Consider the following 23,746-nt stretch of genomic DNA (forward strand, 5'->3'; position numbering starts at 1 on the left):
AGGTTTGCTAGTGCTGTTGGGGAGGGTTTAAACTAATTAGGCAGGGGGATGGGATCCAGAGAGGAGGTTCAAACAGGGGGAGATGCACAGCCAAAATTAGAAGAGACAGTAAGTGAGGCCGGAAGGCATAGAAATGATAGGCCAGTTAAGGTACAAGGGAGTTTGGCAAGGTTGGATGGTATTTATTTTAATGAAAGGAATTTGACGAATAAGGCAGATGAGTTGAGGGCACAAATTCACATGTGGAAGTATGATGTCATTGCTGTCACAGAGACATGGTTGAGAGAGGAGCAGGATTGGCAACTTGATATTCCAGGATATTGGGTCTTCAGGCGAGATAGGGAAGGAGGTGAAAGAGGAGGGGTATCGCAATACTGATCAAGGAATCAATTACAGCAGTAAGGAGGGATGACATCTTTGAAGGCTCCTCAAATGAAGCCATATGGGTAGAACTTAGAAACAAAAAAGGAGCGATCACATTGCTGGGAGTGTACTATAGGCCCCCAAACAGTCAGCGAGAAATAGAAGAGCAGATATGTAGGCAAATTGCAGAGAAGTAAAAATAATAGGGTAGTAATAGTGGGGGATTTCAACTTCCCCAACATTAACTGGGTTAGTTATGATGTGATAGGTTTACAGGGAGCAGAATTCTTAAAATGCATCCAGGAGAGCTTATTAAGCCAGTACATAGAAAGTCCTACAAGAGAGGAGACGGTCCTGGACTTAATTTTAGGGAATGAAGCTGGGCAAGTGGTAGAGTTATCAGTGGGGGAGCATTTTGCAGATAGTGATCCTTTAGGGTTACAGGTCTTTTTGGAGTGGCAGGCGGTGACTAGCAGGGTACCGCAGGGATCAGTGCTTGGGCCTGAGATATTGACACTATATATCAATGACTTGGATGAAGGAACCAAATGTAATATTTACAACACAAAAACAGAATTACCTGGAAAAACTCAGCAGGTCTGGCAGCATCGGCGGAGAAGAAAAGAGTTGACCTTTCGAGTCCTCTTGACCCTTCAAGAGAACATTGTAATATTTACAAGTTTGCTGAAGACACGAAACTTGGTGGGAGTGTGAGTGGTGAGGAGGATGTTAAGAGGCTTCAAGTCAATTTAGACAGGTTGAATGAGTGGGCAAACACATGGCAGATGCAGTATAATGTGGATAAGTGTAAAGTTATCCACTTTGGTAGGAAAAACAAAATGGCAGAGTATTATTTAAATGGTGATAGATTAGGAAATGTTGATGTACAAAGAGACCTGAGTGTCTTTGTACATCAGTCACTGAATGCAAGCATGCAGGTGCAGCAAGCAGTTAGAAGGCAAATGGTATGTTGGCCTTCATTGAGAGAGGACTTGAGTACAGGAGCAAGGATGTCTTACTGCAGCTGTACAGGACCTTGGTGAGACCACACCTGGAGTAGTGTGTGCAGTTTTGGTCTCCTTACCTAAGAAAGAATATACTTGGCATAGAGGGAGTGCAGCAAAGGTTCGCCAGACTGATTCCTGGTATGGCAGGATTGTCATATGAGGAGAGATTGGGCTGACTAGGCCTGTATTCACTGGAGTTTAGAGGAATGATGGGAGATCTCATAGAAATGTATAAAATTCTGACAGGGATGGACAGACTGGATGCAGGGATAATGTTCCCTCAGGCTGGGGGATCTACAACAAGGGTAGGCCTCAGGATACGGGGTAGGCCATTTAGTGCTGAGATGAAGAGAAACTTCTTCAGTCAGAGCGTGGTGAACCTATGGAATTCTCTACCACAGAAGGTTATGGAGGCCAAGTCACTGAATATATTTACGAAGGAAAGAGACAGATTTCTGGACTCTAAAGGCATCAAGGGGTATGGGAAGAGAGAGCGGATATATGGCGCTGAGTTGGGTCAGCCATGATCATGTTGAATGGTGGAGCAGGCTCAAAGAGCTGAATGACCTACTCCTGCTCCTACTTTCTATGTTTCTCAATGGCTATTAGGGATGGGCGATAAATACTGGCCTAGCCAGCGATGCTCACACCCCATGAACGAATAAAAAAAGATACCCCAGCCGCCCTGTCTCCGACTCAGATACCCCGGCCGCCCTGTCTCCGACTCAGATACCCCGGCCGCCCTGTCTCCGACTCAGATACCCCGGTCGCCCTGTCTCCGACTCAGATACCCCATTCGCCCTGTCTCCGACTCAGATACCCCTGAGTTTCAAAATTCTAATTTCCTTCACACCAAACGCGAGAATATCCGCCTCGTTGACACTTGTGGTTGAAACATGTGTTGTTTTGTGTTAAACCCAGGTCACCTACCCATTGCAGGAACCTCCCTGGAGATTTTGAGTCTCGGCTTTCGTTCAGCAGGGAGCATGCGCGGGTTGGAGAAAGTCTGCGCCACTTTCTGAAGTTGAGGAGGAAGGATCGGTGAGAGAGAGAAGGGGACAGTTTTTCTCGGAATTCGGTGATGGAAATGTCGTTCCTCGTCGCTCTTGTCCTTGCAGCTACAGCTCTAGTACTTCTCACGGGTCTGCTGCACAGGAAGCGCCGGTAAGATCAATTTTCCTCCCTGTGACTGTCTGTCTCCCGTGTGCTATTCAGCTGCCTGCAAAAGATAAGTTTGGGCAACAAAATTGAGGGGAAGTAGACTGTTTTATGCGGCTCAGAAGCATTAACCACTTTGCGGTGCAAGGTGAACTTTTCTAGACAACAGCGATTTGTGACCCAACTTGACTCTGAACTGCATCTTTAAGGCTGCCTTAATTGTCCCAGCTGATTGTACTTTGTTTAGTTTTTCTTTCAAAGGGTTAGTTTCTAGCCTTGTAGACTAAATGTTAACTTCAGAAAAGTTGGGCAGGCTCTTCCTGTTTCAATGGTTTGAGTTGCACTGTTGTATGTTATTCTGTTGAATCAAGTGAACGAGGGTCATTTTCATCAGCCATTGATTCAGTTTGGAATTGAAGACGGTGGCGTTTCTGAACTGTCCGTGCTAACTGACATCGAGTCTCTTCCAGCAGAACCACCAACAAAATCTATCCCAGTCTTCATACTAACTGATTCAAAATTGAAGCCTTTGAGTTCGGACGGGAGAGAGCTCTACTCCCAGTGATAAATTTTGAATGCCTTGACAAAATCCAGATTCCTAACTTCAGTTTCAGTCATTGAGAGAACACTGGTGCTTGTTGTACTGCGTTCAGTACTGAACTGCAGTTAGATTTTGATTTGTCACTTTTCCTGTTTCTCTACAGAAAACTTCAGCTTGTTTTAGACACTTGGATCTGAATTCAATTGTTTTTCTAAAAACTAAAGTGGGATATATGTGTTTTGAAATGAATTGGATAAATTTTAGGAAGGGCTCCAATCAGAATAGAGCTGTCCAAATATGTTTTTCCTAATTGTACATTGTCCTTTTGCTATCAACATGAAAAAAATTAGGGCAAAAGTCAATTCAGCGGCCAGTGAGCCAGTTAACTATTTATTAAACTAATTTATCCAGAAAGAAGTTTGTTCAGTTTCTCCAAGAATTTTAAGGACAATTGTATAAAATAAATGCTATAAAAAATAAATGTTACAGATGTATAATTTAAATTATTGTGCAAGACAACAGAATACTGCAGTCCAGTAATGGTTATAAAGTCTAAATGAAGTAGTATGTATATTGATAATCTGGGAGAATGTATAATCCTGTTTGTTTGCTTGCAGATCTTTATTACTATACTTATAAAATGTGTTTAAGCATTTTGCTTCATACTGACTGTTCAACATGAATAAGAAAAGTGGTGATATTTTGCTTTCCTCCTCCTCCTCCACCCACCCCTTTTTGATTTTACAATATAGCGCATAGTTTAAAGAACTACAATGCATTTCAATAAAAGCAAAATACTGCAGGTGCTGGGAATCTGAAATAAGAACTGAAATGCTGGAAAAACTCAGGTCTGGCAGCAGCTGTGGAGGGCGAAACAGTTAATGTTTCAAGTCCAATACAACAGTTCAGAACAACGCATTTCAATTTGGCTTTGGTTTCCGTGGGTTTTCGGAATGACTCAGATGTGAATTATGGTACTTAACAATACTGCTTGACTCTTATGCCACATTAACTGCATCACAATCACCACTGTTGTTAAATGTTAAAAGCTATTGCTGCATTAATATTTTCTTCACTCATTTGCTTGGCAGTGGAGAACTTGAATGGTGCTGAAAAGAGAGACATGTTGCTGAAGCTTTTCATCTTACACTCATCAAGATAAATGCAGGAATGTTTGAAATTTGGCAACCACAATTTATACCACAGGTGAAAAGGATGCTGACTGGTTGACAAGCCGACTCTTGGTTGAGACGCTGCAATGGAGAAAGTGATGGGAGACTATAGGCTCCCCAAGCTCCAGGAAGGGGTGGGGGGGGGTGGGGGTTAAAAAAGGTGCATGGCTTGAACATATTTCTTCTGTTTGCAGAAAATGGGACCCTGTGTATGAATGTATGTCGGTTCTAGTAAGCATAAGTGAGCCATGTTATGAGCTCTTAAATTGGTCGTTAGTGTGGCTATTAGTACACTCAGGGTTGTTCAGCAAGTGCTGCCCAATTGTGGAATTGCATCTAACATTGGATGTTTTGTTTTGGGTTTTGCAAGCACTGGCTGGTTGAGTACGCTTTGTACTTTGCATATAAAGGTAGCGTAAATGAGTTCGTAGAATATTTTGGGATAGTTTCTTAGAACACCATGTCTTGAGCCAACCAGAGAGCAGGCTATACTAGACCTGTTATTGTGCAACAAAATAGGATTAATTGACAACCTCATATCAAAGGCACCCCTAGGTGGCAGTCATCATAATATTATTGAATTTTACATTTGGTTTGAGGGAGAAGAGAATGGGTCAGTGACTATTTTAAATTTAAGTAAGGGCAATTATGAGGGCTTGAAAGCAGAGCTAACTGAGATGAACTGGCAAATGATGTTAAGGGATAGGTCAATAGAGATGCAGTGGCAGACTTTTAAAGCGCTACTTCAGAATACACAAAATAGAAACACTCCGATGAGAAAGAAAACTTCCAAGAAGAGGACCCACCATCTATGGTTAACTAAAAAAGTTAAAGTCAGTATCAAACTTAAAGAAAAAGCATATAATTGTGCAAAGATGGGTAGCAGGTTAGAAGATTGGACAAAATATAAAGAAAGAGCAAAGAATGGTAAAGATTGATGAGGGAAAATTAGAGTATGAGAGGAAACTAGCTAGAAAGGCTGATAGTAAGAGTTTCTATAGATATTTAACTAAGAAGAGTTAACAAGTGAGCATTGGCCCTATAGCGACTGCGTCTGGAGAATTAAAAATGGAAAATAACAAGATAGCGGATGAATTGAACAGGTATTTTGCTTCGGTCTTCACTGTAGAGGATACAAGTAACATTCCAGAAATAGCTGTAATTCAGGAATTGGAAGGGAGGAGGTAACTCAGGAAAATTACAATCATCAGCGAAGTAGTACTGAAAAAATTATTGGAGCTGCAGGCTGACAAATCCCTGGGTCCTGATGGACTTCATCATAGGGCTTGGAAAAAGTGGCTAGTGAGATGGTTGATGTATTGGTTTTAATTTTCTAAAATTCCCTAGATTCGGGGAAGGTTCTGTTAGATTGGAAAATAGCAAATGTAACTCTTGTTGCAAAAGTGGGGGGTGACAGAGAGCAGGAAACTACAGGCCAGTTAGCTTAACATCTGTCATAGGGAAAACGTTAGAAGCTATTATTAAGGATGTTATAGCAGGGCTCTTAGAAAAATTCACGGTAACCAGGCAGAGTCAGCATGGTTTTGTGAAAGGGAAATCACGTTTAACCAAGTTATTGGAATTCTTTTGAAAGAGTCACATGTGTTGTGGATAAAGGGGAACCGGTGGATGTACTGTAATTGGATTTCCAGAAGGCATTTGATAAAATGCCACATCAAAGGTTATTGTGGAAAATAAAAGCTCATGGTGTAGGAGATAACATATTGGTATGGATAGAAGATTGGCTTACTAACAGGAAACGAAAAGTAGCCATAAGTGAGTCTTTTTCTGGTGGGATGTAATGAGTGGTGATCCACAGGGATCAGTGCTGCGGCCTCAACTTTTTACAATTTATAAAAATGATTTGATGGAGGGACTGAAGGTATAGTTGCTAAATTTGCTGATGACACAAGGTAGGTAGGAAATTAAGTTGTGAAGAGGACATACAGAGGCTACAAAGTGACATATGTTAGGTGAGTGGGGAAAGATCTGGTAAATTGAGTATAATGTGAGCAAATGTGCAATTATCCATATTGGCAGGAAGAAAAAATAAGCATATTTAAACGTTGAGAGGTATCTGGTTTCCAGTTGGGTGCCTTAACTTGCTGCCAGTGGTAATTTAAGATTCTGTTTTTCAGAAATTCCTGTTTTTGTTGTTAAGCAGTAACTGCAGTCTGTTCCTAGCAGGATGCTATATAAAGAGTTTTTAATACCTGTTAAGCTGGATTCAAAAGAGGAGAAAGAGAAAACTGCCAGGCCATTAAAGCGTAATTTTTTTTTGATTGACATGAGGGTGGCAACATCACTAGTGATGCAATGAACTGGTTCTAATTTACATAATCCTCCTTATCAACGTGAAGACCAACATACTGATCAATCAAGGAGAATCCAGTTTAGCCAAGAAACCTGCTTGTCATTATTCTATCTTGCAACTAAAAGAGTGGATGTTTGAGTGATAAAATGTCTTCAAGTGAATCTAAAAGCCTCTCTGAACAAGTAGCCCTGCTCAAGCACATGGTAATATTTATCCATTCATTCATCCTTAACTCATTGTCTGCTGATATTTCATTCTGAGCTTTCTTTTTTTGATACTTTTTGTCACTGGTGGTTTGCTATTGCGCCTCTGGGGCAAGGTGAGGAGGCAGGTTCCAAATCTACCTCAGCCATAATGGGAATTAAAGCTGTGCTGTTAACGTTATCCTGAACCACACGTTAACCAGCTCCCAAATATTTATTAAAGCAGCTCAATTATGTTCAACAAGGTGTATATTAAGATCCAGGTCTTCCCATACATTTTCACTGAAGTGGTAGACCCGAGTTTTGCTTCAGTAGAAACACTGAAGTCTAATTTTAACCTCAAACGCTTGTCAAGAGCTGGGCTGGCGGGGTTTAACAGGGCAGTGTTTTAACTCCTGGGTTCCAGGAGGCATCCATAGCATTTGCCACAGGTAGGTGAGACCCTCATAAATATGCAAAGTTTAGAGTCCTGTGACAGAGTTAGGAATCCATCACTCTCAGCGCCATCAGTGAAACCTGATTTTAAAAAAACACAATCGCAAAGTTCCTAATGTTCTGAGTAAGGGTGCAGTAAATTTGTTTTAAATTGTGTATACTAAATGATGTTTTAAATAAAATCTTTCAAATAACTGCTATTTCTTGTGTTTCCACACAGTGCCTGCAATAACTTAAACTTAGCAAAGCAACAATATGACATTTGAAAAAAAATGGCTTTGATGTCTGTTCTTTTTTAAAAAGCTTGCATTTATACAATGCTTTTCATGAGCACCGGATGTCCTAAAGCACTTTCCAAAATATACTTTTAATGGCTATAAGTACTAAAGGAAGTTAAAGTTGAACTATTCCTCAAGGAATTACTTTTACGTCCACCTGAGAGGGCAGATGAGCCTTCAGTTTAATATCTTATCTGAAATATAGTGCCTGCAACAGTGCTGCACTCCCTTAGTGTTGGATTGGAATGTCAGCCTTTATTTTTTCTGTAGTGGGGCTTGAACACTACCTTGTAACTTGGAGGCGAGCGAGTGCGACCAACTTAGCCACAGTTGCTCATTTATAGATGTACTTGATACGATGTTATGGAATGTGACAGAGGGGGCAGGGAATTTGTGTTCCAACATTGTGGGATTGAAATTCACCAGCATTAGAGAAACTGCCGGAAGACCATGAACACACTGCTTATAAGATAAAGCTAAACCGTATTTGACAGTTTAGCCATGATACTTACTTATTCTGAGTAAAATTCAGTTGTAATCTAAGGGATTATAGGAAGAGAAAAATCTGCAGAGTGAATAAACAAGATATTCACAGAATCACACAGTGCAGAAGAGGCCCTTCGGCCCATTGAGTCTGCACTGACACGTGAGAAACACCTGACCTACCTACCTAACCCCATTTACCAGCACTTGGCCCATAGCCTTGAATGTTATGAAATGCCAAGTGTTTATCCAGGTACTTTTTAAAGGATGTGAGGCAACCTGCCTCCACCACCCTCCCAGACAGCACATTCCAGACCATCACCACCCTCTGGGTGAAAAAGTTTTCCCTCACATTCCCCCTAAACCTCCTGGCCCTCACCTTGAACTTGTGTCCCCTCGTGACTGACCTTTCAAATAAGGGGAACAGCTGCTCCCTATCCACCCTGTCCATGACCCTCATAATTTTGTACACCTTGATCAGGTCGCCCCTCAGTCTTCTCTGCTCCAACGAAAACAACCCAAGTCTATCCAATTTCTCTTCATAACTTAAATGGTTCATCCCAGGCAACATCCTCTGCACCCTCTCCAGTGCAACCATATCCTTCCTATAATGTGGTGACCAGAACTGCACACAGTCCTCCAGCTGTGGCCTCACCAAGGTTCTATACAACTCCAACATGATCCCTCTACTTTTGTAATCTATGCCTCGATTGATAAAGGCAAGTGTCCCATATGCCTTTTCACCACCCCACTAACATGCCCCTCCACCTTCAGAGATCTATGGACACACATGCCAAGGTCCCTTTGTTCCTCAGAACTTCCTAATGTCATGCCGTTCATTGAATACTTCTTTGTCAAATAACTCCTTCCAAAGTGTATTACCTCACCTTCAGGGTTAAATTCCATCTGCCACTTATCTGCCCATTTGACTATCCCGTCTATATCTTCCTGTAGCCCAAGGCACTCAACCTCACTGTTAACCACCCGGCCAATCTTTGTGTCATCTGCAAACTTACTAATCCTACCCCCCACATAGTCATCTATGTCGTTTATATAAATGACAAATAATAGGGGACCCAGCACAGATCCCTGTGGTACGTCACTGTACGTTGGCTTCCAGTCACTAAAGCATCCTTCTGTCATCACCTTCTGTCTCCTACAACTAAACCAATTTTGAATCCACCTTATCAAATCACCCTGTATCCCATGTGCTCTTGCCTTCTTTATAAGTCTCCCATGTGGGATCTTGTCAAAGGCTTTTCTGAAATCCATATAAACTACATCAACTGCACTACCCTTATCTACACACCTGGTCATCACCTTAAAAAATTCAATCAAATTTGTTAGACATGACCTCCCTCTGACAAAGCCATGCGGACTATCCTTGATCAAACCTTGCATCTCCAAGTGGAGATAGATTCTCTCCTTCAGAACTTTCTCCAATAGTTTCCCTACTACTGACGTGAGACTCATTGGCCTGTAATTCCCTGGCTTATCTCTACAACCCTTCTTAAATAGCGGAACCACATTAGCTGTTCTCCAGTCCTCTGGCACCTCCCCCGTGGCCAGAGTGAAATTCAAAATTTGGGTCAGAGCCCCTGCAATCTCCTTTCTTCTTTTCCGTTGAAAATCTATTCTGTAAGACCCTACTTCGGTTACTTGCTGAATTTGTTAAACTTGTTATACATTACATTAAGGTTTTTGAAAGGCATTTTCTTATTAATTTACAGGATGTGGGTGTTGCTGGCTGGGCCAGCATTTATTGCCCATCCCTAATTGCCCTTTGAGAAGGTGGTGGTGAGCTGCCTTCTTGAACCGCTGCAGTTCATGTGCTGTAGATACATCCACAGTGCTCTTATGGAGGGAGTTTCAGGATTTTGACCCAGCGACAGTGAAGGAGCAGCAATATATTTCCAAGTCAGGATGGTGAGTGGCTTGGAGGGGAACTTCCAGGTGGTGGTGCTCCCATATATCCTGTTAAGTCTACTATTAAACCCAATACTACACATTCTCAGGAATGTGGCAATATTACTTCTGGGAAAGAAGGAATATCCCATATGACAAGCCTGATGACTCCCTTTGCTTTAGCCCAAGGCCTGATAGAGGCAAGTGTAATTGAGGCTGGGGAACCATGATTCAACACTCCATAAGGATTTTGAAACAGCGGGTTAGGCGTCAACAAGTCTGGGGACTTGCTTCAGTATAACCTTCAAAAGCCTCCGCATTGTGTTGTATTCAGTATACTTTGACAATCTTGCTATGCAGATGCCTGCTTTTGATTGAGCTAGACCAAGGTGAAGATGTAGAAGCAATAGTGGGAGGATCCCTTCAATGCCCTGCAGCAAACAATGTGAGGGATGAACTATTTGCACAGTGAGTGACCCCGTTCCCTTGTCCTCAAGCTTTACACTGAGCCCCTCTGGTTAGGTCTTTGTTCTTTAATACAGGACGAAAGATGTAACATTCAAGCTGCTCAGACAATTTCTATATACATGACATTCTGACAATGCAGGCTCCAGAAACTGCTATTAAACTACACATTAGAGATTTTAAATTAAGTTTTTACTAACTCCACAACTTCAGCAAGGTGCTTCTCTAGCGGCCTCAATAAAGCAGATTGAAGGTGTTGTTCCTTGTGTGAACTCTCATGATCCTTGCAGCTAGTGATCTGTGTTCAGGCCTGTAAGGACATGGGTGTAGTTGCTGCACTTTGGCTGTTTCCAGGATAACCTGACTCAGATTAATTCCAGGCACCATGGAAGATATTTGAGTTGTAGGAACAGTGAAAGGGCCACATATACCAATTGTGTCAATGGCATTCCTGTAGGGCTGGGGCTCTGCTGAACTGCAGGAAAAATGCACTGCAATATGTGAATGACTCTTCAAAATGCATATTTATTTAGTTCACCAATTTTTCCAAGGTGGAGTCGGAGCCTGTGTGAGTGTTGTTTAAAGCTGCAAAGGCTGATGATAATGACTCCTTGCTGGACGCTGGCTGCGTTGTTTCTGAGGTGACTACGCTCTTGGTAGGACTGTAGAGTGCAAATCTCTTTTCTCTTCCCCTAAGGCAGTCCCTCAGGATTAAGGATGACTTGCTTCCGCTCTGGACTTATCCGTCATCTCAGAACCCATTGAACCAATGTGCCAGCTGCAGACTCTGCCACATGCAGGGCAGGTGGTGCTGGAAGGGTTGGTATATGGGTTGTTTGGAGGATTGTGCGCTCCCTGCAATGCCTCAACTTCACCTCTGCACATTCCCGGTGAAGTTTCTCAACACATTCATTGCCTTCCCGAATGTGCCTTCTCCATTTGAGGCTGTGTGATTGCACCAACTCTCTCCTCTATTTTCCTTGCTGCAATACTGCATCTCACCTCTAGCAAATGACCCACAGGCACGGGGATAATCTACAGAACAGGGGGGAAACTGTTCAATATACGCTGCCTTCAAACCAAAACCACTTCAGCCTCAGCCATTGAACTTCAATAGGCAGATAATACTTGAGAGTACTGATGCCAGTGAGATGACACTAGAGAACCTCGAAACAGAATTCTCCAGGCATCGAAGTGATGGAGTGCATGCTAGTTGCCACCTTCTGAAGGATTGTGCTGCTGAGGTGTCTGTTGGAGAAGGCTTTTGCTGCTGAGACTGAACTGAAAGAAAGAGAAAAGGGGCAAGAATCAGGATGGCACTAGGAAACTGAATAGGATGAGACAACGGTCTTGAAAATCCAGCTTGAAGATACAGAATCATCTAAGCAGAATGAAAAATCACAATTACTATTCAGAACCACTACTAGGGTAAGTTGCCATTCTTGCCTTCCCTGATCATGCTTCTGCCTGGCCAATTGATCTCGGCAGGTTTCCTTCCTAGGTGAGTGATATTTGCTACTCCTGCACCTGTTTTGGTCCTTTCCCTCACACTGAGTTGTCCTGTCTGGCAGAAAAAGAGGAGGAGAATAAGCAAGGAGCTGTTAAAAGGTAAGTGGAGATGTGTGGGTTTTTTTGCATATAGCGGATGTGTCAAGAGGTGTAGACAAAGCAAGATGGAATGAGAATTAGTGGATGATGAACATAAAGGGAAATGTCTGTAATGTGGTGGGGAGGAGTGAGCTTGGGTGGCTTCTTGTACCTTAATTTGAAGAGAAAAGATTGAATGGTTCGAGACTAATACCAATAGAGAATATAACAATACTAAGCTACTTTATCATCAACAGGTAAAATATCAATACATGCATGTATTTTATCAGAGTAAGAAAATAATTGATATTACTTTCTCCTATTCTGGATAGGGCCCAATATCTATCTCTTCACCAATCCTTCCTCCAGTGCCTTGATTCAACACTCCTTTGCTGTGGCTCCTAGTTTTGACCTCACATCTCGACTGCAAACTACTCTCTGCTTTTAAACTCAAAGAGCAAGAAGCTATAGACTGAATTCTTATTTCCTTGAGAGTCATTTACCCGAGTAATACATTTATGATATGTCCTAAACCATTAAAACTGTAATTAGAAGCTCTATTCAATAAATATGGCCATCCTGTTTGTTTAACTACTGATCAACTTAAAGTGTAATTTCATGCTTGGCAGCTGAAAGGTACATGAGATCACTTTGAAACCATCTCTGATGGTTTATATGATTCTGCAACTTTCTATATACATTATTTTTGGTGTCTCTGGTTTTGGTGAATCTGGTATTACCAAAGCATGGATGACTTCCATCCAATTTAGGATGTTGTCAACATTTATTTATTTCTGCTTCTCCATGGTCTGTATTAATCCCCAACATTAGCATATCCTGATCAGGATAATGACCCCATGATGTGATCAGCTTTCGACTTGCATCAGTCTATGAAAGAAAGACTTGCACTCATATAGCGCTTTTCATGACCACAAGGCATCCCAAAGCACTTTACAGCCAGTTAAGTACTTTTGAAGTGTTGTCTTGTGTTGTATGAAACACAACCAATACGTACGCAAGCAAGCTTCCATAATGAAATAATCTGTTTTTGTGATGTTGATTGAGGAATAAATATTGGTCAGGACACTGAGATTATTCTTCTGAGTTTAAAATGGTACACTTGACAATATTTAACTATTATGCTTTGGCACATCTTTTGCTTGATATTATTTGCAATGTCTGATATTTGTACAAATTGTACAATGTAGCATGTGTGAAGGTAGGAAACAGAGGTGGTTGACTTTGGAATGAGCGGGAAGAGGGGTTGCAGTGTGCCCTTGTGATTGCATGTCGAAGGATGTGCTGGAGGGAAGGGGCTGAAAGAAATATTGTTGGGTGCCATTGAGATACCTGAAGTGAAGAGCTGTACTTGCTCTTGAGGTCATCTTTCTTCCCTTTCTAGATTGAAGTCATGTCCTAGGCATGATGCTGGTGGGTCTGACCTTGTCAGCAACCTCTTGTCCATGTCTGTACAATTGTATCTTTGTGTTTTCCTGTACTTGCTGAGAAAGGATCTTCATTCTTAGTCTATTGGGAAGGCATCTAGAAAAACAGGGAGCAAATTTTCTCCTCTTCTCAACAGAAAACAAATCCTCCAGAGTTGGGACAAGCAGAAATCCAAACAGGGATGCATCCTTAACAAAAACAGAATTACCTGGAAAAACTCAGCAGGTCTGGCAGCATCGGCGGAGAAGAAAAGAGTTGACGTTTCGAGTCCTCATGACCCTTCGACAGAACTTGCAAGTTCTGTCGAAGGGTCATGAGGACTCGAAACGTCAACTCTTTTCTTCTCCGCCGATGCTGCCAGACCTGCTGAGTTTTTCCAGGTAATTCTGTTTTTGTTTTGGATTTCCAGCATCCGCAGTTTTTTTTTTTTGTTTTTTTTTGGTTTTTTTTGTTTTTATCTCTGGGATGCATCCTTACTTGGAATAGGCCATGGGAGCCATTACAGGAAATTGCACAATTCAAATGAACGGGTTTCCTTATTCCTGAGGTGATTGGGAAGACAGCCATCAGTGAAATAGAAATGAATTCCTTACAGTTAGAGGGGCTCAGGTTTCAAGCCAACATGACTAATATAATTGACACTCACCTACAATCCAACTAAAATTGTGGCTTTTGTCTTCTAGTGCTATTGCCAGCCAGTAGGTGTATAACTCAAAACAGGATGGTCCTTCACTGTGAGTGTTTTATTAAACAGCCTGTTAACACCCACTTTCTGGTTTGTATATGGGGGAAAAAATGGTGGGATGAAGTATTAAGGGTTGCCCGCTTCAGGGAAGCAAAAGGAGAAAATTGGAAGAAACAGAACACCATTTGACAGAATGCTACCAAGTATTGGTCTGAGCAATTCAATGCCAAACCGGCTGGTTGTGCAGTGATTTATACATTTCTTGCCAATGATCTTATCAGTCAGCCTGAGCTGTCATACAACACTTGCAACAAATTTTAACCAAGTGATGCATACTGATATATTTTACTCTGCAAACTTTGGACTGAAGTATGAAGCTTTCCACCTGGTGGAAATGGGACACTCATGTTCTGAAATTGCCATCGAAGAATTTACTGGTAAAAGGGCAAATACCTGAAAAGTTAACTCTGTTTCTCTCTCCACAGATACCTCCAGACATGAATATTTCCAACATCCCATCTCTACCTTACTGGGATTCTTATTTTTCACTTATGGGATGTGGGCCTTGCTGGCAAGGCCAGCATTTATTGCCCTTCTCAGCAGACTACCTTTCTGAATAGATAGCTCATGTGACCGGCCAAAGAGGACATGCATTGGCAGAATCTTCTGCCCTTCGGCTAAGAGTGTGAGTCGGGACCATTTCTAGTGCTGACCCTGCTCAGCTTAGGAAGCCTAGGAAGTCCCCAAGGCCAGCTGCCGACCAGCCACTTCCAGGCACCTGCCAGCTTGCCCCTTAGTGGTGGCCCTGTCCGCCACTGGGAAAATCCCAGAGGCTACTTCAATGGGCCCACAAATAAATAGTTATGCAGATTGGCTGGTGGTTAGCCTCTGGAGGTAATGATCCATCTTTGGGATGATTGCCTGGGGGCAGAAATGCATTTGCCCACTGGCCTGACACCAACTTGCGTGAAATTACTCCCGGTCCTACCTTCAAACAAGTCCCTGTGAGACCGGGAAGATTCTGTCCAGCAGATTTAAATGTTAACGTCAGGATATTGTGATGCCCATAGAGCTCTGAACTAGGCAAAATATGCATCTCTCACACTCCATATGGTATCAGCTGGTGATTGGATTGAAGAGGAGCTGCTGTGTATGTGTTGCGTTATCTGTGGGGGGACAGGAGAAGTGGAAGTATCCCCCGCTCCACAAATCCAGCATTAGCTGCTGCTACTTTAGTTCCTCTCCCATGCACTGACCCACAAATTTGTGACGAAACTTGGCTGGGTCACCCAATAATGTAGCGGCCCTGGTTGATTGCCAATCCATGCCTGCTGCCTGCCAGCTTGTGGCTATTGGGGCTTGACCCTGAAAATTGGCCATGTCTTTCAATCATCATTCGTTCTCTGGCCAAACCCCCAAATGTTGCTGGACTGTGAGGAGAGTGATTTACCTAATTGTGTTACAATACTTACATGATCTGAGTAAAACTAAAGGTGACGTAGATTAAACCTTAACCTTATTTCCCTGAAATGACAAATATTATCACTATGTTGTTCTCCAGCAGCCTGATGGAATACAATAGAGATCCAGTTGGTTTGGTACAAAACCACTGTGTGTCTTTTCTCCTTTTCAGTTCACTTTTTCCATCATGCACAGGTGGGCAAGGATAATATGACGGCAGCTTTGTACACATGTAATATTCACTTCACTTTTGTTCATAATTTAGATATTGTGTTCAGCTTTTCTGTGTAGCATTCTCTACCTAGAGGTTGAAAAGAAGGTGGGGGTAATTTTGACTTTGATGTGTAAAACAGGAAATATCAGACCCAGTTTCATTTTATACATCTCTCTCGACTTCCTTTCCTGTTGACTTCTTATTGTTTTTCTGAGTTCTGCTCATTGTGTGTTTTGGGGAAGTGCCAGATGGGAGTGCTGCCTTTGGCAGCGCATATGCGTCACAGTGTAAGTTTGGTCCTACTGCACTTGACACAGCAAGAAAGGCCCTATCTGAGACAAAGGGCAGCTTTACAAATCTAAACTGAACTCTTCAGTTTCCAGAGGTTGGATGGAGGTGGGAGGTGTGTCTGGTTGAGTATGGGGTGTGTAGGAGGCTTCAACTTAGGCAAATGAATATCATCCAGAGTTACATTGCAGAAAGCTTTGTAATGCCTTATCCGCATTGTTTACATGTGATCTAAATACTCCCTTTCTACCTATCTCAATTCCGGAGGTGCATCTGATGTGCTTTTTGGGTCTTCGCCCCGTTTTCTTATACCCATAGCCCTGAGAGTTGGTACATAAGGGGCAAAAGGGACAGAAAATTCAGTCCCAAACCAGTCTCCTCAGGATAGATATCCCAAACCAATCAGCAGCAGGGATCTGCAAGCAAGCCTACAGCAAGGAATGTGCTGTGTTGTTTGCCTGTATGCTGGAAGTGATGTTCATATTGTAATTATTTTGAGTGTCTGCTCTACAGACCAGAACAGCGATGGGCAGATGGTGAACACTTTAATTGTTTGTGTTCTGTATTTAGAAATACAGAAGCACAACTGAAACTCTTAGTTGCTATACATGGATAGTTCTTCCACTATGCTATTTTTTTTAACACTGGTAAGGTTGACAAACTTAAGTTGAGAAGGCAGATTGGAAAAAGGTAGAAATTTTAGTAGGTACAACACAGTTATGAAAATGGTCCCAAAATTTGGATGTTGCCTTTTAGTTCGAATCTTAAGTTAGCAGGTCAAATCATTTTTAAACCGGATTGTTGCAAAACAATTTAATTCTTTTATCTAGTGCATCAAATGCTTAGAAAAAGAAATGGCAATTTGCTTGTTTGGGAAGTATTGCCTGCTAAGATCACCAGAACTGGTGGGGTGAGGTGTGGGGGGGTGGTGTTGGGGGTGGGGGGGGTAATGTTGGGTGTTGGGTGGGGGGGTGGATGTTGGGTGTGGGGGGAGTTGTGGGTGGGGGGGGGGGGTTGTGTTGGGGGTGCGGGGAGTTGTGGGTGGGGGGGATGTTGGGGATGGGGGAGTTATGGGTGGGGGGTGTTGGGGGTGGGGGGTGTTGGGGGTGGGGGGGTGTTGGGGGTGGGGGCAGTTGTGGGTGGGGGGAGTTGGGAGTGGGATAGGAGGGGTTGGGGGGAGTTGTGGGTGGGGTAGGAGGGGTTGGGCGGGTTGGGGGAGGGGTGCGGGGGTGGGGTAGGAGGGGTGTGGGGGTTGGTGGTGGGGTAGGATGGGTTGGGGTGGGGTAAGAGGAGTTCAGGGTGGGGTAGGAGGGGTTGAGGTGGGGGGTGGGGGGAGTTGGGGGTGGGGTAGGAGGGGGTGGGGTAGGAGGGGTTGGGGGGAGTTGGGGGTGGGGTAGGAGGGTTTGTGGGGAGTTGGGGGTGGGGTAGGAGGGGTTGGGGGAGTTGGGGATGGGGTAGGAGGGGTTGGGGGAGTTGGGGTGGGGTAGGAGGGGTTGGGGGAGTTGGGGGTGGGGTAGGAGGGATTGGGGGAGTTGGGGGTGGGGTAGGAGGGGTTGGGGGAGTTGGAGGTGGGGTAGGAGGGGTTGGGGGAGTTGGAGGTGGGGTAGGAGGGGTTGGGGGAGTTGGGGGTGGGGCAGGAGGGGTTGGAGGGAGTTGGGGGTGGGGTAGGAGGGGTTGGGGGGAGTTGGGGTGGGGTAGGAGGGGTTGGGGGGGTTGGGGTGGGATTGGGGGGTTTGGAGGTGGGGGTGTTGGGGGTGGGGTAGGAGGGGGTTGGGGGAGGGGTGGGGGGCTTTGGGGGGGTGGGAGGGGTGGGGGGGTTTGGTGGGGTAGGAGGGGTGGGGGGAGCTGGGGGTGGGGTAAGAGTGGTTGGGTGTGGGGTAAGAGGAGTTCGGGGTGGGGTGGGGGGAGTTGGGGGTGGGGTAGGGAGGGGTTGGGGGGGAGTTTGGGGTGGGGTAGGAGGGGTTGGGGGGAGTTTGGGGTGTGGTAGGAGGGGTTGGGGGGAGTTTGGGGTGGGGTAGGAGGGGTTGGGGGGGAGTTGGGGGTGGGGTAGGAGGGGTTGGGGGGAGTTGGGGGCGGGGTAGGAGGGGTTGGGGGGAGTTGGGGGCGGGGTAGGAGGGGTTGGGGGGAGTTGGGGGCGGGGTAGGAGGGGTTGGGGGGGAGTTGGGGGCGGGGTAGGAGGGGTTGGGGGGAGTTGGGGGCGGGGTAGGAGGGGTTGGGGGGGAGTTGGGGGGCGGGGTAGGAGGGGTTGGGGGGAGTTGGGGGCGGGGTAGGAGGGGTTGGGGGGGAGGTTGGGGGCGGGGTAGGAGGGGTTGGGGGAGTTGGGGTGGGGTAGGAGGAGTTGGGGGAGTTGGGGTGGGGTAGGAGGGGTTGGGGGAGTTGGGGGTGAGGTAGGAGGGGTTGGGGGAGTTGGGGGTGGGGTAGGAGGGGTTGGGGGAGTTGGGGGTGGGGTAGGAGGGGTTGGGGGAGTTGGGGGGGGGGTAGGAGGGGTTGGAGGGAGTTAGGGGTGGGGTAGGAGGGCTTGGGGGGAGTTGGGCGTGGGGTAGGGGGGGTTGGGGGGTTTGGGGATGGGGTTGGGGGTGGGGATGTTGGGGGAGGGGTAGGAGGAGGGGAGGGGGTTGGGGGAGGGATGGGGATTTTGGGGGGTGGGAGTTGTGGGGGGATTGGGGGTGAGGTAGGAGGGGTGGGGGGGTGTTGGGGCTGGGGTAGTAGGGGTGGGGGGGAGTTGGGGGTGGGGTTGGGGGAGTTGGGGGTGAGGTAGGAGGGGTTGGGGGAGTTGGGGGTGGGGTAGGAGGGGTTGGAGGGAGTTGAGGGTGGGGTAGGAGGTGTTGGGGGGAGTTGGGGGTGGGGTAGGAGGGGTTGGAGGGAGTTGGGGGTGGGGTAGGAGGGGTTGGAGGGAGTTGGGGGTGGGGTAGGAGGGGTTGGAGGGAGTTGGGGGTGGGGTAGGAGGGGTTGGAGGGAGTTGGGGGTGGGGTAGGAGGGGTTGGAGGGAGTTGGGAGTGGGGTAGGAGGGGTTGGAGGGAGTTGGGGGTGGGGTAGGAGGGGTTGGGGGAGTTGGGGGTGGGGTAGGAGGGGTTGGAGGGAGTTGGGGGTGGGGTAGGAGGGGTTGGGGGGAGTTGGGGGTGGGGTAGGAGGGGTTGGGGGAGTTGGGGGTGGGCTAGGAGGGTTTGGGGGAGTTGGGGGTGGGTAGGATGAGTTGGAGGGATTTGGGGGTGGGGTAGGAGGGGTTGGGGGGAGTTGGGGGTGGGGTAGGAGGGGTTGGGGGAGTTGGGGGTGGGGTAGGAGGGGTTGGAGGGAGTTGAGGGTGGGGTAGGAGGTGTTGGGGGGAGTTGGGGGTGGGGTAGGAGGGGTTGGGGGAGTTGGGGGTGGGGTAGGAGGGGTTGGAGGGAGTTGGGGTGGGGTAGGAGGGGTTGGAGGGAGTTGGGAGTGGGGTAGGAGGGGTTGGAGGGAGTTGGGGGTGGGGTAGGAGGGGTTGGAGGGAGTTGGGAGTGGGGTAGGAGGGGTTGGAGGGAGTTGGGGGTGGGGTAGGAGGGGTTGGGGGAGTTGGGGGTGGGGTAGGAGGGGTTGGGGGAGTTGGGGGTGGGGTAGGAGGGGTTGGGGGAGTTGGGGGTGGGGTAGGAGGGGTTGGGGGAGTTGGGAGTGGGGTAGGAGGGGTTGGGGGAGTTGGGGGTGAGGTAGGAGGGGTTGGGGGAGTTGGGGGTGGGTAGGATGAGTTGGAGGGATTTGGGGGTGGGGTAGGAGGGGTTGGGTGGGGTAGGGGGGTTGGGGGTTTGGGGGTGGGGTAGGGGGGGTGGGGGGTTTGGGGATGGGGTTGGGGGTGGGGATGTTGGGGGTGGGGTAGGAGGGGTGGAGGGGTTTGTGGGTGGGGTAGGAGGGGTGGGGGGAGTTGGGGGTGGGGTAGGAGGGGTTGGGGGGAGTTGGGGGTGGGGTAGGAGGGGTTGGGGGGAGTTGGGGGTGGGGTAGGAGGGGTTGGGGGGAGTTGGGGGTGGGGTAGGAGGGGTTGGGGGCGTTGGGGTGGGGTAGGAGGGGTTGGGGGAGTTGGGGGTGGGGTAGGAGGGGTTGGGGGAGTTGGGGGTGGGGTAGGAGGGGTTGGGGGAGTTGGGGGTGGGGTAGGAGGGGTTGGAGGGAGTTGGGGGTGGGGTAGGAGGGGTTGGGGGGAGTTGGGGGTGGGGTAGGGGGGGTTGGGGTGTTTGGGGATGGGTTTGGGGGTGGGGATGTTGGGGGAGGGGTAGGAGGAGGGGAGGGGGTTGGGGGAGGAATGGGGGATTTGGGGGGGTGGGAGTGGTGGGGGGATTGGGGTTGAGGTAGGAGGGGTGGGGGGGTGTTGGGGGTGAGGTAGGAGGGGTGGGTGGTGTAGTAGGGGTGGGGGGGAGTTGGGGGTGGGGTTGGGGGAGTTGGGGGTGGGGTAGGAGGGGTTGGGGGAGTTGGGGGTGGGGTAGGAGGGGTTGGGGGTGTTGGGGGTGGGGTAGGAGGGGTTGGGGGTGTTGGGGGTGGGGTAGGAGGGGTTGGGGGAGTTGGGGGTGGGGTAGGAGGGGTTGGGGGAGTTGGGGGTGGGGTAGGAGGGGTTGGGGGAGTTGGGGGTGGGGTAGGAGGGGTTGGGGGAGTTGGGGGTGGGTAGGAGGGGTTGGGGGGAGTTGGGGGTGGGGTAGGAGGGGTTGGGGGAGTTGGGGGTGGGGGAGTTGGGGGTGGGGTAGGAGGGGTTGGAGGGAGTTGGGGGTGGGGTAGGAGGGGTTGGAGGGAGTTGGGAGTGGGGTAGGAGGGGTTGGAGGGAGTTGGGAGTGGGGTAGGAGGGGTTGGAGGGAGTTGGGGGTGGGGTAGGAGGGGTTGGGGGAGTTGGGGGTGGGGTAGGAGAGGTTGGGGGAGTTGGGGGTGGGGTTGGAGGGTTTGGGGGAGTTGGGGGTGGGTAGGCGGAGTTGGAGGGATTTGGGGGTGGGGTAGGAGGGGTTGGGGGGAGTTGGGGGTGGGGTAGGGGGGGTTGGGGGGTTTGGGGATGGGGTTGGGGGTGGGGATGTTGGGGGTGGGGTAGGAGGGGTGGAGGGGGTTGGGGGTGGGGTAGGAGGGGTGGAGGGGGTTGGGGGTGGGGTAGGAGGGGTTGGAGGGAGTTGGGGGTGGGGTAGGAGGGGTTGGGGGGAGTTGGGGGTGGGGTAGGGGGGGTTGGGGGGTTTGGGGATGGGGTTGGGTGTGGGGATGTTGGGGGAGGGTTAGGAGGAGGGGAGGGGGTTGGGGGAGGGATGGGGGTTTGGGGGGGTGGGAGTGGTGGGGAATTGGGGGTGAGGTAGGAGGGGTGGGAGGGTGTTGGGGGTGAGGTAGGAGGGGTGGGTGGGTTAGTAGGGGTGGGGGGGATTTGGGGGTGGAGTTGGGGGTGGGGTAGGAGGGGTTGGTGGAGTTGGGGGTGGGGTAGGAGGGGTTGGTGGAGTTGGGGGTGGGGTAGGAGGGGTTGGTGGAGTTGGGGGTGGGGTAGGAGGGGTTGGGGGAGTTGGGGGTGGGGTAGGAGGGGTTGGGGAGTTGGGGTGGGGTAGGAGGGGTTGGGGGAGTTGGGGGTGGGGTAGGAGGGGTTGGGGGAGTTGGGGGTGGGGTAGGAGGGGTTGGGGGAGTTGGGGGCGGGGTAGGAGGGGTTGGAGGGAGTTGGGGGTGGGGTAGGAGGGGTTGGAGGGAGTTGGGGGTGGGGTAGGAGGGGTTGGCGGGAGTTGGGGGTGGGGTAGGAGGGTTTGGGGGGAGTTGGGGGTGGGGTAGGAGGGGTTGGGGGAGTTGGGGGTGGGGTAGGAGGGGTTGGAGGGAGTTGGGGGTGGGGTAGGAGGGGTTGGAGGGAGTTGGGAGTGGGGTAGGAGGGGTTGGAGGGAGTTGGGGGTGGGGTAGGAGGGGTTGGGGGAGCTGGGGGTGGGGTAGGAGGGGTTGGGGGAGTTGGGGGTGGGGTAGGAGGGGTTGGGGGAGTTGGGGGTGGGGTAGGAGGGGTTGGGGGAGTTGGGGGTGGGGTAGGAGGGGTTGGGGGAGTTGGGGGTGGGGTAGGAGGGGTTGGGGGAGTTGGGGGTGAGGTAGGAGGGGTTGGGGGAGTTGGGGGTGGGTAGGAGGAGTTGGAGGGATTTGGGGGTGGGTAGGAGGAGTTGGAGGGATTTGGGGGTGGGTAGGATGAGTTGGAGGGATTTGGGGGTGGGTAGGAGGAGTTGGAGGGATTTGGGGGTGGGGTAGGGGGGGTTGGGGGGTTTGGGGATGGGGTTGGGGGTGGGGATGTTGGGGGTGGGGTAGGAGGGGTGGAGGGGGTTGGGGGAGGGATGGGGGGTTTGGGGGGGGTGGGAGTGGTGGGGGGGGATTGGGGGTGAGGTAGGAGGGGTGGGGGGGTGTTGGGGGTGAGGTAGGAGGGGTGGGTGGGGTAGTAGGGGTGGGGGGGTGTTGGGGGTGGGGTAGAACGGGTGGACGGTGTTGGGGTGGGTTAGGAGGGGTGTTGGGGTCGGGTAGTGGGGGTGGGGGTTTGGGGGTGAAGTAGGAGGGGTGGGGGGTGGTGGGGGTGTTGGGGGTGGGGTAGGAGTGGTGGAGGGGGTTGGGGGAGCGGTGGGGGGTTTGGGGGGTAGGAGGGGTGGGGGGATTGGGGGTGGAGTAGGAGGGGTGGGGGGCTGTTGGGGGTGGGGTTGTAGGGGTGGGGGTGTGTTGGGGTGGGGTAGGAGGGGTGGGGGGGGGGTGTTGGGGGTGGGGTAGGAGGGGTGGGGGATGTTGGGGGTGGGGTAGGTGGGGTGGTGTTGGAGGTGGGGTAGGAGGGCTGGGGGGGTGTTGGGGCTGGGGTAGAAGGGGTGGAGGGTGTTGGGGGTGGGTTAGGAGGGGTGTTGGGGGTCAGGTAATGGGGGTGGGGGGTTTGGGGGTGAAGTAGGAGGGGTGGGGGTTTTGGTGGTGGGGTAGGAGGGGTGAGGGGTTTGGGGGTGGGGGGGGCTTGGCGGTGGGTTTGAGGGTTGGGGGGTGTTGGGGTGGGATAGGAGGTGTGGGGTTGTTGGCGGTGGGGTAGGAGTGGTGGGGGGTGTTGAGGGTGGGATAGGAGGGGTGGAGGGTGTTGGGGGTGGGGTAGGAGGTGTTGGGGGTTGTTGGGGGTAGGTTAGGAGGTGTGGGGGGTGTCGGGGCTGGGGTAGGAGGTGTTGGGGCTGGTGTAGAAGGGGTAGGAGAGGTGGGAAGGATGGGGCAGGAGGGGTTGGGGGTTGGGGATGGGGGCGTGTGCTAGGAGAGGTGGAGGGGATGGGGGTGGGGGCGTGGGGTAGGAGAGGTGGAGGCGATGGGGGTGGGTGGGTGGGGTAGGAGAGGTGGAGGCAATGGGGTTGGAGTTGGGTGTGGGGGGTGAGGTAGGCGGGGTGAGGCGTGTTGGGGTGGGGTAGGAGGGGTACGAGAGGTGGGAGGGATGGTGTAGGAGGGGTAGGAGGGATGGGGGTGGGGGGTGGGGTAGGAGAGGTGGTGGGGGTGGGGGGGTGGGGTAGGAGAGGTGGCGGGGATCGGGTTGGGGTTGGGGGTGGGGTAGGAGAGGTGGTGTGGTGGGGTTGGGGGTGGGTGGGTTGGGGTGGGGCGGTAGTGGGGTGGGGTGAGGGGGGTGGGTGGGGTGGTGTGGGTGGGTGCGGGTTGGGGGTGGGGAGGGGTTGATTCTGTGGTTTTAGATTGAAAATCTTGCAGGGATCGCTGATCATCTGTGCAATAATTCTACATTTCTGGTCCTAATAGAGAACAGATCTCTAAAAGTTGTAAAATACATGCCATATGCTATTTACCAGCAATG

General features: G+C 49.6%; 1 protein-coding gene across 1 annotated transcript in view; it reads left to right on the forward strand.

The window, feature by feature from the left end:
• Positions 1-2,352: 2,352 nt before the first annotated feature.
• The window catches only part of LOC121279393 (cytochrome P450 7B1-like), a 200,834-nt gene continuing 179,440 nt past the window's right edge, over positions 2,353-23,746 (forward strand). The window contains exon 1 of the mRNA XM_041190605.1: positions 2,353-2,534. Coding sequence (XP_041046539.1) covers positions 2,452-2,534 — 83 coding nt within the window. The 5' untranslated portion in view covers positions 2,353-2,451. The remainder of the gene's footprint in view (positions 2,535-23,746) is intronic.

The sequence above is a fragment of the Carcharodon carcharias genome, chromosome 6 (assembly GCF_017639515.1).
Source record: "Carcharodon carcharias isolate sCarCar2 chromosome 6, sCarCar2.pri, whole genome shotgun sequence".
In the NCBI taxonomy this organism is placed as follows: Eukaryota; Metazoa; Chordata; class Chondrichthyes; order Lamniformes; family Lamnidae; genus Carcharodon; species Carcharodon carcharias.